This window comes from Uranotaenia lowii, chromosome 2 (genome assembly GCF_029784155.1).
Source record: "Uranotaenia lowii strain MFRU-FL chromosome 2, ASM2978415v1, whole genome shotgun sequence".
In the NCBI taxonomy this organism is placed as follows: domain Eukaryota; kingdom Metazoa; phylum Arthropoda; class Insecta; order Diptera; family Culicidae; genus Uranotaenia; species Uranotaenia lowii.
Genome location: NC_073692.1, coordinates 248,753,781 through 248,773,495, shown reverse-complemented (window position 1 = coordinate 248,773,495; position 19,715 = coordinate 248,753,781). Strand labels below are relative to the sequence as shown.

Sequence of the window (19,715 nt, the reverse complement as noted above, 5' to 3'; positions counted from 1 at the left end):
CAAATACAAAAATGCTATACTCTTTTTCATATTTCCTCGTGCGATGATGGTTTTACATGAAATGTAAGATTACATTTTTCTAACTGTGTGGTTCTTTCTTATTTCAATTTATTACTTCCTCAGTTAAGGTCCATTTCAATTCTCGTGAAAATGACCGTGGAAAATCTTATTTCCTCAATAAATCAACAATGCGACGAAACTAGGTTTTGTAACATTGTGGAAGCGATGGGGAATGGTTGAAAAATGAAGTTCCAGCCGGACTCGTTCCTTTAGAACTGATAGAACTGTTTTTATTCCGATTCCCCGCCATGATGAAATTATAACAGTTCTAGAGAGTCCGACTGGAATTTCACCCTTCAACCATTAGGCCCATCGATTTCACTATGTTGCACATGTTAGATGCGTGACGTTTTTGAGTTATTGATGATCGCGTTCATTTTCACTTGAACTATAAACCGAAGAACTATTTTTGACGTCCGCGCGAGTCAACGCCTACTCGAACCTCCTCAACCAGTTATTTTTGAATAAAATCTGCTTTCATTTATAGAAAAAAGATTTCTGCTCTTGTACACATAGTTTTAATTAACAGGTTTGTTAAAATATTCGAGTTTATTATTCCTTTTAAAATGCGTATACAGTGCTTTTACACGAAAACTGTGATACAGTGATAAGAAGCCAAACAGGAGAAACATCTATCAAATCCGTCAAAACTGCTTTCAAAAGTAAAATTTCAGGGCTTTTTTTGAAGAGCAAGTTCCAGGAAATTGGTAAAGTTTTCTATCCGTGATTTGAAAAAGAAGTATTCACTGTAAGTGAGAAAGTTGGCACCAGTAGTGCGCAAAATGGGTTGTCTATGTTCTTCTTAGGATTGTCGCCAAATTTTGCACATGTAAACATTTCGTTAGTAACAAATTTGGACGATATCCACGCAAAAGCCCAAAGAAAGTTTTGCATGTTTCTCGAGTAGTATAGGACCTATGCCAACTTCCTCTAGAATTCTAGTATTTTGATTGTATGATTTGGCTTAAGAAATTGATTTCATATTTCAGACAAAACTGTTCTAGAATATTTTCTTGTAGAATATTTTCATATTTTTCCGTTTACATACGTCCTGTTAATTTGACAATGAACCTTCTTCAAAAATTCTAAATAATCTAATATAGGCAGAAAAAGAGAGGAAAGAATAATATAGGTACGTATTGTGAACTGATCGTACAAAAAAAACCATACAGTTTAGTTTTGTTTTATGCTGTCTGAAGAATTCCCGCCGGTGATCGAGCTCAACAACGTACTCTGTATCTACCAGCTACAAGTGTCGTTCGCTCCAAACGTCCGCTTCTTTCGGAAAATGTGGTTCTATGCACCGCGCCAAGAAAATATCTGCAATCCACACCTGATGTGTGGTGTGCAGTTGTAGAAAAAAAAAATTAAAACGGTAAGCTAGCGTTTAGCAAAAGAACTTGTCCATGTGCAAGTCCAATCACAGCTCATCCAAGAAAGTAAAAGTGGGGAGTACCTTATATTAGAAGAAACGAATCATTGACTAAGTTTAGTCTGTTTTCGAGAACCATACTAAGTACCGAGTGGAAAATTGAGTCCGAGTACGGATCAATTACACGCGCGGAAAGTGAATTACATAAAGGGGTTAAAGTGAAGTGAATCGCCGAGCGTACGAGGATTGATTAATTATTATTATGTTCGTTGGTTGCTCCTGATGGAGTTGCAAAAGTCACCGGTGTAAAGCTCTGTGTAGAAATAAAATGTGCTAAGGCTAAGTCAGAAGAGGAAAAAACTAGTTTCTATCATCTCGGCAGATCACATTAGGGATCACTACCTACTGTTGTATTGCGTCAAGTCGCATTTGGATATGCAACTGGCAGTTGGAAACTTTTAGAACAGATAGAATCCAACAGCATTTCGTTTACAGGTAAGTCATGATGGATTGTAAAACAACGAATTACATCCTTTACACGGCGTTCTAGATGCTTCTTCCATACGGGGGTCAATCACGAAATTGTTAGTCGCTGTTCGTAGAACCTCGGCATTGTGAGCAAGCTTGATTCGGATCTAGGTGTAGGTAGCTTTTTGCTTACCCCAACTGTAGGGCATACCACGAGTACTTTCGACAGACCGCATATCAAATGGTTGAATGAGTACGTTCTTCGGCAATCGACAGACTTGGGAAAAGAACGGTTTAGGCTAAGTCAGTACGGATGTGGCAATTCGCGCGGGGAAAATTTATTTTTTCACCCAACAAATGACTGCTTTCCGGTATTGAACGAAGTTTTTTTTTTCCAGTCATGGAACTATTGGTATAACAATACGAAAAGGTCAAGTGCCGAAAATATCGCGGATATCAGGTAACTTATTTGAAACAAACTTTGGAATTTTTAACACTGTCAAACTAATTTGACATTTTGATGTAATCCAGCAGTTCATCATGATGAGACATACATAATTCCACATAAAAAGTATTTATTGTACAAATACAGAATTTAAAAAAAAAACTAAGTTTGAAAATTAACCAAACTATTTTATACTAGTTTTAAAATCTTTATACTTTTGATAATTGACATTCATTTTGATTTTGGCACTTCAATAGATGCGTGAGAATCTTAACTGTGAAGTAATATCTTTTTTACAACGATACAACACAGAAAAGGCATCTCTGAAAACTTGCCAAATTAATCCCAAAATATTTGAGGCCGCAGGTTTAAGGACCTGAAACAATACTTAAGCGGAATCTTCTCAAGAAATTCAAATCTGTCATATGATTTTGCCGGAGCAATTGCAGTGAGGTGTTATTGGACCTCAAATACCCGAAAATAAGCTATATAAGTCTTACCAAAATAAAGGTTTTAAATAATTGAAATTGCATAATACGAGCTGAAGGGTTTATGTATACTTAAAATCATTTAAAACTAATCGATAAAAATGTTGCCCACTTTTATCCTCATGAAGATTATGTAATTTTTATGAAATATTTGCTTTACACTTAAATTTTTATTGATTTTACAAAAATGAACAACAAGTTAAAGCTTAAGAATGTGTTCAACATCGCTCAAATTTTTAAATCGATTGCAGAACACTTGCAAAAGATATGAGGCCCTTGGTGCCAAAGGGGTATAAGTGACAAAATTGGAAAAACCGAGATGGCTACCTAGAACGAATCCTCGACTGCCAAAACATCATATGCAATTTTATTCATAATTTTTCCACTATTTTCTTATTTTTAATCTCGTTGAAAAACCCCTACCAACTGAAAGTAACATTTTGGGTATAGTATAGTGCAGCACTTATTGGATTTAATTATACCCCAAATGTCATTTCCAGAAAGTAGGTAGTGTTTTTTTTATCGGGACCAAAAAAGTGAAATTCAATTTTCATTTCAAAAGTATGCCGTCAAACTGGGCATCATGCAACAGCAGGATTAGATGCAACATTTGTATACCACAACACTTATTTAATTTTTACTTCAATATAATGTACCTATTAAAGTTATCATTTGATGATAACAAAATGATGATGACATAGTTTCTCACATCGTGAGGTAGTTTTTTTTAAGTTATAAGTGATTCTTATAAAAAATTTAAAAAATCGAGCAATAGATGTCTTTTTTTTACATTTTTCACTACCATGAAAAACTTAACCCAGTATAACGGATTGGCTTAATGATATTACCTACAAACTTTATGCTTTTCTTATCATATACCAGCATTGTTGGTGTGAAAATATTTTTCGGACAGTCACCAATTTTTTTTTTAAATAAATATTTTTATAGTTCAGTTACCAGTCTGGGCTAAAATGCATCAAAATGCAAATCAAAGTTAGACATTTAAATCTCGTTTCCATATGCTGGAATATGATTGTTTTGCATCACGCGTTTGTAAAATTCAAAATTTCATCCATCCGAACATTAATTTTTAAGCTTTATGCGTTATGACATTATAATGGATTGGAGTAGGCGAGTGCTGAACCGTCAGCCCGTGTTTTTTTTGTGCGATAAAATTTCTATCAAATTTATTTGCGAAAATATTACAGTTTCGAAGATTTCTGTAACGGAAAATATGGTCATCGCTAAGAATGTGTGATGTAGGGCTTGGTTTGAATACAGGAGCTGATCGAGGTGCCGAAAGAAACTAGCGAAATTATATGCTAAATATAGTGAAAAACATGTTTGATTACGTTTTTGTTATACTGAAGAAATGATGTAAAATACAAAAAATGAACGGTGAATCTCCATATTAATGATTTGAATAATTATTAGTAGTAAGAAGATCCGTATCCAAATTTATTGGTTGTTATTTTATAATTTTTTTTTTGCTAAATAATTGTCATTAAAACTCTACATAAAATTAGTTCCTTTTTTATTATATTCACCAAACAACATAAAAAAGGCATATCTTTGTCAGGAAAGTTGTTGTCAGTGCTATAATACTTTATCAAACTGCTTAATTTCTTCATTAACATGACGCGAAATGATGCTATATAGATTCTAGGCTGAATTTGAATACAAAAAAAGGTTTCATTCAAATATATCAATTCTTTTAATCCGTTAAACACTATTTTTATCAGTTTTAACTCGTAGATGGTGGAATTGAGACCTATTTTCGACTATCCGGGATTAATTAAGGCTGGATGATTTTGGTCAAGAAATAAGTACTTCATTAAAATTCTACAATCTGGCTGCCCTAGCCAAGTAAATATTAAATATTATTGTTTTTTTTTTGCTCAGAATTTTTGGCCGATTGTTTGGAAGTTTTGAACCATATATGGATGTTTATGAAGATTGTACTTACGTACGATCGTAACGGAAACACTCCGAAATACGGCGCGATATAGCGTTAGGTGCAGATTGCAAACTATTTCGAGATAAGCTTTCCGTTATTTTGAACGGTATTGGGTGAGTAGTTATAATTAATGTCCGCGCGATCCCTAATAAATACGAATACCGAGAAGTGCATATCAATATGCCTATTTCCAATAATTTGTCGAAAACAAGCTCCTGTGAAAATCTAGATTATCTTTCCTATTATATACAGATGTCCAAAATATTTTTTTTTAAATGACAGATTTAAAATTTCTCAGTTTTAAATATCAAATAATTAATTTTTCGTTTGTTTTAGTTCACCTGAAATAATATGATTACGATATACACAGCAAATTTTTTTTGCTGGAAACCAGCAAAATTTTGCTGGTTTTTGTCCCGCTGACTTTTCAGCAAAATTTCCAGCAATTTCAATTGCTGGAAAAAACAGCAAACGTTAATGCTGGTTTCCAGCAATTCAAATTGCTGGAAAATCAGCAATCCAGATTGCTGGAAACCAGCTATTTCTTTCAACACAACCGGCAGTATTTAGTATGAAATTTATATTTCAATTCAATAAAAAGAATGGCATATTGATATTCGGGTTTTCTCAAAAGTTAACAGCAGGGGATTTTTTTTTATTTTTTTCCCCAAAATTGAAAATTTGGTTCATTTTTGCGACTTAAAAAAACATGTATTTTTTCAGATTTCTAACATTTTTATTTTTTGAGTTAGCTTCGGTTAGATTTTTTTGTCTATAAAAAATAACCATTTTTCAAAGCTACATAACTCTGTTATTTTTCAACGGAAATTATAAAATAGCACATCAAAATACATTGAAATTTTATCAGCTTTTCAAATAAAATAGTTTTAAAAAAAATAAATAAAGACCTTCAATATGAAAAGTTGTAAATAAACTTTAAATGGCGTCTAAAAGTACCGTCTGCACCACCGAATATTTTGCAAAAATACCATTGAATAGCTCAATTTATGATGCAACTTTCAACTGATGACACCAAAGTGGGCCATCAACTCCTTGAAGAGTTATGAAAGAAATAATGACAACAAATCTCTTTTTTTGCATCGGAAACAAACAATGGTCGAACAACTGCACTCACATATAGAGATAGCACGCACTTCTAACAACATGGAAACAAAAGAACTTATCAAAGCAGGTAAAAAACACTATTTTTTGTGCTTAGTAGGCTGCCCCCTACTCGCATAACAGTTTCATATGAATTTTCGTCATTTTAGGTCAACATAGGGATTCAAAATAAAACACTAAAAAAAAGAGGTTTGTTCTACAAATTTCAAAAAAAAAAATATCAATTTGTGGCTGTCCTTTATGAAATATACACGAATAACAGTTCCATATGTGAAATACCACGGATTTGGTTACTTTTCAATGCTTCTTTCGGCGAAATAGTCTTTGATTCATTGCTTTGAATCATTTAAAAAAATTTAACTCACTTGATGTCGAATGATGTACACGAGTTTTCGAAGGCAGGTCTGACTTCCTTAGGAATGACTTCCTGAGCGAAAAACTATCGGATGCAATCAAAAATTGTAAAAAGATTCAACTTACAATGTGGAATTTACGATATTTAGTATGTTTCTTTTTTCTGAAAATTGCATTAGATTTGAAAAAGATTTCAAATATGGTCGATTAACAGTCCCATAATGAATAAAATTGGTGCTCTCGACCTTACCAATAACCCAATTTCGAAAATTTCACGTCTTACGATTTATTATGATAACCTAGAAACGATTTTCGTTTATGCCGAAAGTGGTGATCACAAGTTAAGAATGTATTCCAAAACAGGAAAAGCTGATTTTCTCGCTTGCTTGTTTTTGCATATGGGACTGTTATGAAAGTAGGGGCGGTAGAGTGTTGCAGCTAAACTGACTTCATATTATATCCAAAAATCTAATAACGTATTTGTTTATACCCAGTTTTGCACCAGGTCACAACAAGTTTTGCAAATTTTGCTGACATTTTTAGAAGTTTATGCGCTCAGTTTTGCATCCGTTACTCTCCAGATTTGATTTAAAATGGACGGTGGAACACTTGAGATTCGTTTGTGAGCGATCGAGGTAGCAAAACACTGACGACGACGACGACGTTCTAGTATGGTAAACCTAAAAACTGGGCGAATGGAGAAAACGGATACGGTAGAAGTATCATATTTTTAATGTCATATTACCTACAATGGGAATGATGCTTTTTACAGCCTGGGCTGGCCATACTGAGCTCTTCGATTATTTCTACATTTGTGCCACACTCTTTGTTTTTGATCAATGGGAAGGATTTTGGTGTCCAGTGCACCATCATCACTGATGATTCATCAGTCGATATTGTTACCCGAATTTAGCCGTGGCGGCTAAAATGTCGAACGGCGGCACGGGCGGCACACATTCTAAAAAGCGTCTTTGCTAAGGCAAGCGGCCCAAGCGACTCATCGGTTGCTTTAATTCTTTTTTTTTTTAGTACAATAGAAATCACATTCAGCCATGCTGATGTGCCGAAGGCAGTCAGCATGATGATAGATGAGGTTAAGGGCCGTTTAGATACCACGTGGACAGAAAAGTGAAACTTTAGGTTCAGCTTTCCGATTCAATATCCTCAAACCAGAGTCAAAATTCAAGAGAATTAGGATGCTAACATATGATTTTCAAAATTACTTTTTGAATTTTGTGAAATTTTTATCCTAAGTCAATTTTAGTTTATTGAAACCGTTACTAAACTTTTTGTTATTTTTCCCCCATTTCAGATTGACACTTGCTCGAGATACTCATTCTGGAAACCAATGTTTTGGTACTATCTAGCTTGTTTCACCGTTTTGTTTATAATTTTCTTGTACCTTGACTGTCGCAAGCCTGCCAACTTTCCGCCTGGGCCAAAATGGTACCCGATCATAGGATGTGCGATAGAAATAGCGCGCAGTCGCTTCAAGACTGGCATGTTATGTAAAGGTATCGAGCGAATAGCTGCCCAGTATGACCACAATGGCGCAATCGGATTTAAAGTCGGCAAGGACCGGACTGTGATGGCCATTTCGGGCGCCTCATTGTGCGAGATGATGAACAACGAAGACTTGGATGGTCGGCCGACAGGTATCTTCTACGAGACCAGAACCTGGGGCCTCCGAAGAGGCGTTCTATTAACGGATGAGGAGTTTTGGCAGGAGCAGCGTCGATTTATAGTGCGACATCTGAAGGAATTCGGCTTCGCTCGTAGAGGCATGGGAGAAATCATTGGAAATGAGGCTGCATTCGCGAGACAAGATTTTTACGATTTAATTAAAGCTGGTAACGGTAAAGCATACTTGAAAATGCAGACGATATTTTCGGTGTACATTCTCAACACTTTGTGGCTGATGATGGCCGGAATTCGTTACACGAAAGAAAACAAAGATCTTAAACATCTGCAAACTTTACTACATGATCTGTTTGCTAGCATCGATATGATGGGTGCCTTATTCAGCCACTTTCCGTTCATGCGATTTTTTGCGCCACGTTTTTCCGGCTATCAGCAGTTTGTTGACATACACAACCATCTGCACACTTTTATTGGAAAAGAAGTTGAAAACCACAAAAAGACCTTCAACATCAACGATGAACCGCGCGACCTCATGGAAGTTTACCTCAAGATCCTAGAATCGAATGAAGAGAAGCCGGAAAGTTTTACCCAAGATCAGTTGTTGGCAGTGTGTTTGGATATGTTCATCGCCGGATCGGAAACCACAAACAAAACTCTCGGTTTTGCTTTCCTCTATCTGATAAGGCAACCGGAAACTCAAAAATTAGTACAAAAGGAAATCGATGAAGTCGTCGGCCGAGATCGGCAACCAACCCTGGAGGACAGAGTAAAGTAAGTGTTTACAAAAAAAGGGTTCAACTTAAAATGATAACAATTTTCAGTTGAAAATTTTCATCAAAGTTAACACTATCTTATGCTCGTTTGATTCGAATGAATGCTCAAATTATTTATAGTTTCCCGAATTGAAAATATTCAATTTCATACAGGATTTTCTTAAATGGTAGTAGTTTCATTGCAAAATGGCGCGTTTTCACTTATTTCACCTAAGAAATTACAGGAATTAATATTATTTTTAACACTTTCAGGTCATATTAAAAGTTCAACATAAAAATCTGCTGCCCCCGGAATATCAATCACGAAAAAACTATTCAACAGTGAATCGAAAGTCTCTTCTATATAGCCAAAATATGAAAAACGAAAACACACTTTTCATGTTAAGTTCATACTTGAATTGTGGTAAACAAACAGTAAACGTGTGAACAGTTTTTTGGTAAATGATTTTAAAAAAAAAGAGTTGAGTTTTTTGAATCAGATTGTTTTTTGGGCCTAACAGTTTTTAGATGAAGAAATAATGTATACATTTTTTTTGTGAAAGTTGAAAGTTTAAACTTGCTCTTGTCTACTTCCTTAATTGAAAATTCTTCCGGAAAATGCATATCCGCACTTTTCGTTATTAAAAAGTATATTATTTTATTGATAGCTTCAATTTACGTTTGCAAAAAATCTAAAAGTTCATCCGGCCTTTAAAAACTTCAATCCTGTCTAATCTATTTCAAAGGACAGACTCTTATTCAGTTAATGTGTCTAGCGTTCTAGGCATATTGGATTATACGAAATTGAATGTAAAGCTTCTCAATTTCTTTTTTCAAACGTCCGCAAAGTGTCATGACATTATTTCATATGCATCACTACCAAATTCATATTTTTTGGACAACAATTTTTTATTTAAATTAACACGATTAACACGAATTAAAAAATGGTTTTAATATTTAAATTCGTTTAAATGGTTTTGATTCGAGCGATAAAATATCAATTCAATCCGTATCACATCTAGGTGTCATTTATTACCATGTGCTGTGTACAAATAAGCAAGAAAAAAACACATCTTGGTTGCATATCGCCCCCACGTGCATAAGAAATATAGGTACTTGGTTAAGAAATAGGCGCCTGATTTTTAAATTTTTCCAGCGATCAATGAACAGTATGCTTTGGTTACTATTATCTTGCAACGACGTTTGCTAGCGACGCCTCGCCCATGAAGACGAAAACCAAACCCATCAAAGTAAGGAAAATTTCTAAAAATGGATGCCTGACTTTTCAATTTTAGATTTTGGCAAAACAAAATTTATTTGTTTTATTCGATCGGCAAAATGACGATCTGAGTCACATCTAGGCGTCATTCATAACCATGTGCTGTAGAAATGAGCTAGGAATCAAGAAAAAAAAATCACATGAAGGCTCCATATCGCACCAATTGCAATGAAAATATGCTTGGTTGAGAAATACGCGCCAAAATATTCTCACTGATCAGTATGCTATGCCATGCTATCTTCTAACGACGTCTGCTCGCGACGCCTCGACCTTGGAGACAAAAAACAAACCGCCCAAAGAAAAAAAATCTCGAAAAAATGGAGCCATGACTTTTATTTCATTCAAAAAACTACAAATTTCATTATTACGGACAATTGATGCGACTTTGTGTTGTTTTTATTCGATATAAACCGATTCGCATGCCTACAGAATATTCTAAAAATAATTTCATTCGAATCGTTTGGGTCATTCTGGAGGAGTAGTACTACAAACACCGTTACAAGAGAATTTTATATAATAGATTTTTACTTCTGATCTTCCTGATGTACCAGAAGGAAAGGGTAGAAGATTGTTTGCTGATGATACTTTGCTTTCAGCCAAAGGTCGAAATTTACGGGTGGTACGCAGTAGATTGCAACAAAATTTAAATTCCTTTTTGAATTACTTAAAAATGTGGAAAATTTCTCCTAACGCTTCCAAAACTCAACTTATTGTATTTCCCCATAAGCCAAGAGCTCAATTTTTAAAACCTAATGAAAATCATTCCATAACTTTTAATGGGGTTTCATTAGTTTCATTTCATTTCATATAGGATTTTGAATTCTAGTTCTAAATCCTGGGGTTTAGTCGTTTAATCCAAGACTTTTTTTACAGCTATTACAGATGCAGTAAAATAACATCATTCACAGATTTGAAGCCATTATTTTTTTTCGATATTTGTTTCTCAAATAAATTCGCACGTTTCCAAAACAATTGAAATTTAGTTAGTGTTGTTTAAAAACAACACTATGCATCTTAGGATTAAATATTGTCATATATTTCCAAAAGAAATTTTGACTTGCGAGACTTTTCAATGAAGTTTTCTTCAGGGAAGCAAAAGAGTAGTTTTCCGAAGATCCTAAACTGATTCAAAGTTGAGAAAATTTATTTTATCATATTCATTCATCATCATAAATGAAATAAGTTTGAGAATTTCTAATCGAGCGGTTTGTTGTGTCCGAACATATCAATTGCCGTTTTTTACATAAACACATCTTGTTAATCAATCAAACTTTCTATGGGTGGACCATGGGGTACCAAATGGCAGTTTTACAAAAGTAGGTACAATGCATAATATGACATACCCAACACAATGGCTTCGTGTAAACTGTTGTGGATGAATGTATACCGTGACACTGTTTGATGTACTTGAGAAATTAACCCAAGTATCTACCCTTTAGAATATTTTCACTTTTGCATTTTATTGATTTCAGCCCAATAATTTGGTGAAAAATAAGAAGCGAATTGACAGATTTTCCAATCATTCAAACAGAATGATTTCGACGTTGTTATGAGATGGTGCGGATTGAATGGAATGTTGGTGAGCGTTAAAAAGTGCAAAACAATGAGTTTATCAAGAACCCGTAACGTGCACACACAATGGGTGATACCGTTCTCGAAACTGTTGACACAATTAAGGACCTCGGGGCTACCTTCGATAGCCGGTTGAGATTTCACACGCATATCACTACAGTAACCGGCAAGGCTCACGTTATGCTTGGTTTCCTCCGTCGCAACACAATTCATTTCAACGACATGTTTGCACTTAAAAAAACACTTTATTGTTCGATCGTCAAAAGTATGCGTGAATACGCAGCTCCAGTTTGGGCCCCGTTCAATCTCTCGAAGGTGTCCAGCGAGCGTTTGTTGGGAAACTTAACTAGAATCCCAAAGTCAGGACTCCCTTTGAACATCGATGTAACCTGATTCAGCTTGAAACGCTATCCCGTAGAAGAAAGTTCCGGCAGTGGTTATCCACATCCATCTTACTGAGAGGCAATATTGAAAACAACGATCTCCTGGATTGCATAAATTTGTACGCTCCTACACGCCCGCTGCGGAATCAAATGCTTCTTTGGATTCCATATCATCGAAGCACGTACGACTACCAGAATCCAATAGACACATGTAGGGTACTTCTGTCCATAATGCCCTTGCGGGGTAAAATGCCAGCGACTATATTTTGATAAATTTTGAAGATTTGCAAAGTTTTTGGTGGATTCTTTTTATACAAATGTGTTCTTAAAACCAATACCTTGTAATTTTAATAAAAATGGTTACCAGATATTCATTAAAACACGAATAACAAATAAATTAAATTTTGAGGTTGCTATCCATCACTTAAGTTGTAAAAAGTGATCAAATGAAATAGGCTTTTACACCAAGATAATTGCTTAAAACATCCTCACCATTGATTTTATTGATAGTTCAAATTATATATTTGAATTATCAATTGATGAAAAACTGTGGTGAATTGTTGTTTTATGGTAAACTGAAGACATATTAAATTTCAAATATCCGATCAAAATCCCCTTATGAATTTATGGAAAAATCGCCCTCCTCTCAAGGTGCTGTTCGGTAAGATGTAAAGAAAAACACGTGTTTTACTCTAAATTTTGGAGTGCAGTTTTCCATGAACACAGACCGATTATCGAAATGATGTATCGATCTTCTTCTTTGCTTAGTCCTAACTTATCATTAGGGTGCTCTGCCCCAAATGATCCGACTTTTGAAAAAGTTATGCGCTGCAGGCTTAAATTGATCCTAGTCCTAGTACAAGATCGCATGTCAAATTTGAACCAGATCGGATCACGGGAAGGGGTCGCTCAACGAGGCTGAAGTTTGTATGGGATTTTGAGACATTTTGTTCCTGAGAAACATGAAAAACCAGTTTTTCATAAATAACTTTGGTTCCTGTCGGCCGATTTCTTTCAAAAATGGGTTTTCTTGAAGCCTAAACTATGAAAAATATTTCATCCGAAGGCTGCATTTCGATCAGAGTTAAGATAAGAAAGTTATTAGGCTTCAAAAATGGGCGAACTTTTTTAACGGTGGTATTCATCACTGTTAATGAGGCGTCAATATGTCCGACCGCCTCGACTCATTAACAGTGATGAATACCATCCTTAAAAAAGTTCCCCCATTTTTGAAGCCTAATAACTTTCTTATCTTAACTCTGATCGAAATGCAGCCTACGGATGAAATATTTTTCATAATTTAGGCTTTAAGAAAACCCGTTTTTGAAAGAAATCGGCTAACGGGAACCAAAGTTATTGATAAAAAACTGGTTTTTCATGTTTCTCCCGAACAAAACGTCACAAAACCCATACAAATGGGTCGCTCAACGAGCCTGAAATTCCCGTGATCCGATCTGGCCCAAATTTGGCATGCGATCTTGTACACGGACTAGGATTAATTTTAGCCTGCAGCGCATAACATTTCACAGGTTTTGAATTTCCCATACAAATTTGGGGCAGTCTAGTGCATAATAATTATAACTTTCGATCGGATTTCAGTAAAAAACGTGCACAGAAAATCGAATCGGTTCACTAAATTTGTCACCAAAAGCAGCAGAAAAATTTGGTTGAAACTGACACATTTCAAAATAAAGTCAAGAATTTTAAAAAATTTTATTTTTTCATTGAGAAATGTTAACAAACCACTTATTTTTATGTGTAGATAAACTTGTACAAAAATATTTATAACAGAATTAATTTATTTTCACTGTGAATATTGTGTTGTTTTCGAGTCGTTTTGATCCAATGTTTTGGAGCATCATTTGCATACACTGTGGCGTTTAACATCCAATGATTTCAAAGGTTGCTTTTAAAGGCGTTTGTAAAAAATTTAATATTTTCATAGTTTTTACAATAACAAGTAATATTTTTGACAGAATATGAGCAGAAAATAGAAATACGAAGCACATGTTGCAATGCATTCGGGTGTTCAGCTTATGTATTCCGCACACTCGGTCATTTCCCTTAGCAGGTGCATATTCCCCCGAAATACCCTAATCGTTATTTTAATCAGTGTGCTTTGATTTTCGTATGTCTAAGCAGTCGTTTAAAAAAAGGGCGAGGTATCTCTTAGAACAATAAGTCTGTGCAAGAGAATATTTTTTCGAAGACTAATAAATAAATAAATTATGAATTATGGGCGATAGGTTATATTTTAAACTCGAAAAAAAAATTCTTCACAAAACAGTTTAATACTTCCGTGCGGACCTTAGATTTCGAGTACAATTCGTTTCTGGAATCAATATTACGTATTCCGTACCGAATTTCCCAATTAAAAAATCAAAGCAGGCCTGTGTGTGCCTCGCAGATTCAAGAAATGGGTCGTTCAGGTACCACGGGGACTGAAAAATTAGATGTTTTAACGTCTCCCCTCTTTCCTTCATGAACAAGCGTGGACATTTGGCAAACCCCTCCCCCCTCCCCGGTTATCCACGTGAACATATTCGAAATCTGTTTTTTTTCTAATCTTAAATTACAATTCTAGCGTAACAATTCAAAAGGGCCAACTGCTAAATGTAAACAAATCGAGTTAACGGTCATTCCGGATGCACGCGGTTGCACTTTACCTAATAAACGCAGTTTCATCTTAAAATCACTTAAATGTTTCAAAACATTGATTAAATTCAATTGGGAGAAACTTCCTGTTGATGCATTATCGTTGGAACGTTTCGAGCTAACTGCTAGTTTCGCCCTCATGAAATGTTACGCTAGAATTAGAAAACACTTCTTTTTTATGTGGAAATGAATGATTTTGAAAAACGAATGAGAATTTCTTGAACTTAAATAACAAAAAATGACGGCTCAAGTGGTGAAACCATCGAATTTCTAGCATAATCTCCAATTAAAGTTTGAATTGAAATTTAATTTTAATGTTGCTTTAAATGTATTACTTTTAAAAGTTTTTTCTAGATCTATATAGTCAATAAATGTCAGAAAATAAAGCCTGCCGTTAATAATTGCGTTTCCAATTAAGCCCTTCTTATTTGATTTTGGTCACCGCATCTACTTATGATCTTTTTCGATTGATGTTTCTCGGTGATTTTGTAGAGGAAAATAAGGCTGTTTTTTAACGTTTTCGGCCTACTTGTATTCGGTCATCATCAGAAAAAAAACTCTGTTGCGGCGTGTTTCCTAACCGGCCGTCGCTCGATGTTTTTCATCGAGCAAAACAAGTAGGCCGAAAACGTTAAAAATTATTTTCCTCTACAAAATCACCGAGAAACATCAATCGAAAAAGATCATATCTACTGAAGTCCTCAAAGTCCTGCAAATCGGAGCCCATGTGGTAATTTCATGACTAGGCTTAAATTGGTCTAATGGGCCATGGGAGTTTTACCTGAACTGCTGTCAAGCCCGATGCATTTTTTTCGCCCACGCTCAACACTCCCATGTACAATCATTTTTTTTTTAATTAACGTTCTGAGATTACACCTGCAACAGAATATTAATCGAAGAGACGTCTTGCTAATCTCGTTTTTTAATGCTGCAATGTGATTGCCATGCAACACAACAATGTTTACAGTAAAATTTTATCCGTAGAAACCTTTGTTTCTATGATTTCAGTAAGATTTTTAAAATAATGTTTACCCCTAAATGTATGCACAACCTTTATGCTATGACGAACAATTAGGGTGGTCGATATTACCGGTTATTGTCAAATCCGGTGTTTCGATATTTGTTATTGATAAAACCGATAAAACAGTTATTTTTCCAAAGTATATCGAATTCAGGTTTCGTCTACTTGCAATAGTATTGGCATAAAATGCTCAGATTTTATAACACAATAGATTTAGCAACTTATTCCATTGGAAAAAATGCTGATGTGTTTTTATTTTTTTTTCCTTTGTCATAAATGTATCATCATCCTCATGATAATCAATATATTTATCATCATTATTTTATTATTATAACTTCGCTGTGCGGTTACCGAAATTTTAGTTTCATATAATTTCAAAAGAATTTTTGTCCTATACTCTGTAACATAGTATTCAGATTTATAAACAGATTTTACAGATTTAGTAAAAGTTTTTATAGTCTTCATGAAAATGATATGAAATTTTATATGCATAAAGATTGTTCGGTAAAAAATGACTTTATTTGATTTAACAAAACACAAACACTGTCACTTAATTTTTGATCAACTCAGAAAATTACAGATTTTTGTTGTCCAAAATACGGATGTTTTGCTCGAAACCTCGGTCGTGATAGTATTCAGTTCTCCTTTCCAAAATTTATTCGTTTTAATTTTGGAAAGGAGAACTGAATGCGAAATAAAAAATAAGATCTATCAAAAAATCATTCAAAATTCAGCAATAAATAAAGTTGTTTAGATCTGACACGTACGATCTATTGTTGGTATCAGAATTTTGTAAATTTATAGAAGTGTTGTCTTGAATAAGAAAATGCTCCAACAGCGTTGGAAATAAACACAACAGAGTTCCATTAATTACCAAAATATTGATGAACAAATTTCATACAAACAATCGAACATGTGTTTAAATGCTGACTCTGTTGAAACATATTATGTTTTGAAACGAAGAAGGATGTTTCTAATCGATTTTCAACATTTTTGGTTTTAAATTCTAAATTTGTTAAAGCCCGGCACCGCTTGGAACTATTTTGATAAAATTTGGCCTGTTTTTTGATAACACATTTTTACATCTTTTGAGCAAATTCCAGTATTTTCGATGAAAAATACAATGATTATTGTGAAGCAATCTTAAATTTCCTGTAGCTGTATCTTTTTTCCAGTCATTGAACACTTGTACAGTCTTTGAATGTTGTGGAGCGTTATTTGGATAGCTGAACTAAAATTTCATGAAATAATATCAGCTAAGAAAGAGATGGCATCTTGTCAATCCCTTTGTGAACGCCACTATAGTTTTTAAGCAATAATCAAATCTCACGTGAGCTTAGATTTCGAAGCTGATTGAACAAAATTTGAGTGTTTTTGCCTGTGGCAGTTTTATTAAAATGTCAAAGAATGATGAAAAATTTACCAAAAATACCGTTTTTTTGCCGTCCAAAAGTCGGTTTTTCCGGCATTGAGAAAATAAACGGTTTTACCGGTTTCGGCGCGATGAAATTTTGTCGCTGTGAACACGATTTGCATCGTGTATTGCACTGCTTGAATGAGCGCCCAAACGGTTTGAATAAAATCGGTCGGAATCGAATATTTTGTACAAACCACCCTCTGCCGGGGTGGAGATGGTTTTTTTTGTTGCTCGTTTGTGTTCACGTGAAATTTGTTTGTATCGTGTGTGGGTGAGCATAGATCCTTCGTCGTGGAATCATCGAATTTGCACAGGCCATTTGTGTAGTCTATGGCCCGCTTTAGATTTTTCTAAAAATAAAATCTCGCGTGAGCTTTCATTACGTCGTATGAAACAAAATGTAAACAAACAGTTTTATTACAAAAAAATACAAAAACTGACATAAACTGTTTGCAATTTTCTTCCATTTAGAATATTTCTAGTCTATATGTCAGATACAAATTTTAAAGTTGCTTTGATAACTTTTGGATCAGTTTTCTGTTAATTCTGAAGATGTTTAATACGACGTAATGAAAGCTCACGTGAGAAATAATGATTTATTGTAGGAAGTTACTTTTTTTTCTCTTAGTAAGCTGCAAAACGCATTTTTGAGACGTTAATAATTACCGACGATACTAATAATTTATCTAACTATGTGAAAGGAATTTCCCATCAACCTTTAAACTTCTGATACATCATCCGTATGATTATATCATTATATGTTGGATTGTGTTTCTCTGGTACAGTTTTATCTGTTTAAGTTTGATATACATACTACAAATGCAATGTTGATGATGAAATATTTGAATTTATTAATAGTAAATTTTTCTAAGTGGAACTGAGTCATGAATGAATGAGACGTTGGCTAATAGAATAGATATACCTATTATGTACCTACTATTTTTTCCTGGAATTTAACAGCAGTACTAAATTTGAGAATATAAGTTATATAATTGAAGTATTTGACGTAAAAGATTTAAAAAAATGCCGATTGTTTTTTTTTCTTTCTCTCTCTCTCTCTTTTCTAGCATGCCTTACTGCGAAGCTGTGGTTCTGGAATCCTTACGCATGTTCATGAGCAATACTTTTGGTATTCCGCATAGAGCCTTGCGAGACACAAAACTATGTGGTTACGACATTCCAAAGGTATAAATATGGTTGTATGGAGACTATGGCCGATGACATAGTGAGAGCGATGCGATGCGAATTGGCGAACGCGGCCAATGCGAACTCGAGCGGCGGAACAAATTGACATCTGCTTCGCCGCGTTGAGTATGTCAGGTTTAAGCGATTCACATGCATTTTCATCAAATGTGGTTCGCCGCATTGAATCGCATTCTCCGGTTCGCATCGCATCGCACTCACTATGTCATCGGCCTATATCCGTTTTAATGAAAGCTTAAAATTATGCTTTTTTTTTTCTCTCTCTCTCCTAGGACACAATGGTGGTCGGAATGTTTCGCGGTATGATGCTGCAACATTGGGAGGATGCTTACACTTTCAGACCGGAACGTTTCCTGAAAGATGGAAAGGTAATCGTTGACCCGAAGTTCCATCCATTTGGCGTAGGGAAGCACCGGTGCATGGGTGAGATGATGGGTCGAGCAAATTTGTTCCTCTTCGTCACGACGCTGTTCCAGAGCTTCAACTTTCTGGTACCGGAAGGGCACCCGGTTCCTACCGATCAGCCCTTGGATGGGGCCACGCCTAGTGTTAAGCAGTACACAGCAGTGATAACTCCTCGATAAAATGATGCTAATTTAAGTTGCATTTTTTTTCTCAATTCACTGTATCCGAAACATCATTTTGTTTAAGAAACAATTCTTTCAATTGTGTTTCGCCACAAAATCTCTAAACATATGAAAAAGACGTTTTCAGTCAGACATCCGGAAATAATGCCGATTGCACTTGTTCTCGACCATTGAGACTTACCAGAGGTCGTCAATTTTGGAGTAGTTTCATAATAAGCTGTTCGAGTTAATGAAATGAAGACAAAAGCAGTAATTTTATTGAACTGAACTAAAAAAAAAAATGCAGAGCCCACTGCGACCAGTAGTGGATCTATTGTGGTAATTACCCCGCGTTATGTCGATGACATAGTGAGTGCAATGCGATGCGAACCGGCGAATGCGTTCAATGCGGCGAACCACATTTGATGAAAATGTATGTGAATCGCTTAAACCTGACATACTCAACGCGGCGAAGCAGATGTCAATTTGTTCCGCCGCTCGAGTTCGCATTGACCGCGTTCGCCAATTCGCATCGCATCGCTTTCACTATGTCATCAGCCATACTGAATGCTATCAGGCTCACCTGCACTATGGGTTGAAGTGACAGTTGATTGCTGACTAAGCATTTTATCTCAGCTCATATATGTTTCCAAAAGTTAACAAACGGCTGGAAGTAAAGTTCTGTTAAAATAAGGGTAGAAGTTCATGAAAAAATGCATGAAGAAATTGGCAAGGAATTTTGAAAAGTTGAGTTATCACCTGAGTGACAAAGTATGTACGAAGACCTACATTTTGAATGCCCAAAGTTATCTGGAGTTTAAATTTTTTAAATCAAATAAAATGATTCAAAAAATTGTAATTTTTATTTTTTTATTTATTTTTTCTTTCTCTTTTAATGTTAAGTTTATGAAGGGATGAATGACATCCTGGTGTTAAAATCCTTATGATCAAATAAAAAAA

General features: G+C 35.0%; 1 protein-coding gene across 1 annotated transcript; it reads left to right on the top strand.

The window, feature by feature from the left end:
* The first annotated feature begins 1,536 nt into the window (after window positions 1–1,536).
* On the top strand, window positions 1,537–18,789 carry LOC129748455 (probable cytochrome P450 303a1). Its single transcript, XM_055743096.1, has 4 exons — window positions 1,537–1,927; window positions 7,579–8,678; window positions 18,054–18,171; window positions 18,462–18,789. Exons 2-4 carry the CDS (start codon window positions 7,615–7,617, stop codon window positions 18,771–18,773), a joined length of 1,494 nt encoding a protein of 497 aa, XP_055599071.1. The 5' UTR covers window positions 1,537–1,927; window positions 7,579–7,614; the 3' UTR covers window positions 18,774–18,789.
* Window positions 18,790–19,715: the final 926 nt, after the last annotated feature.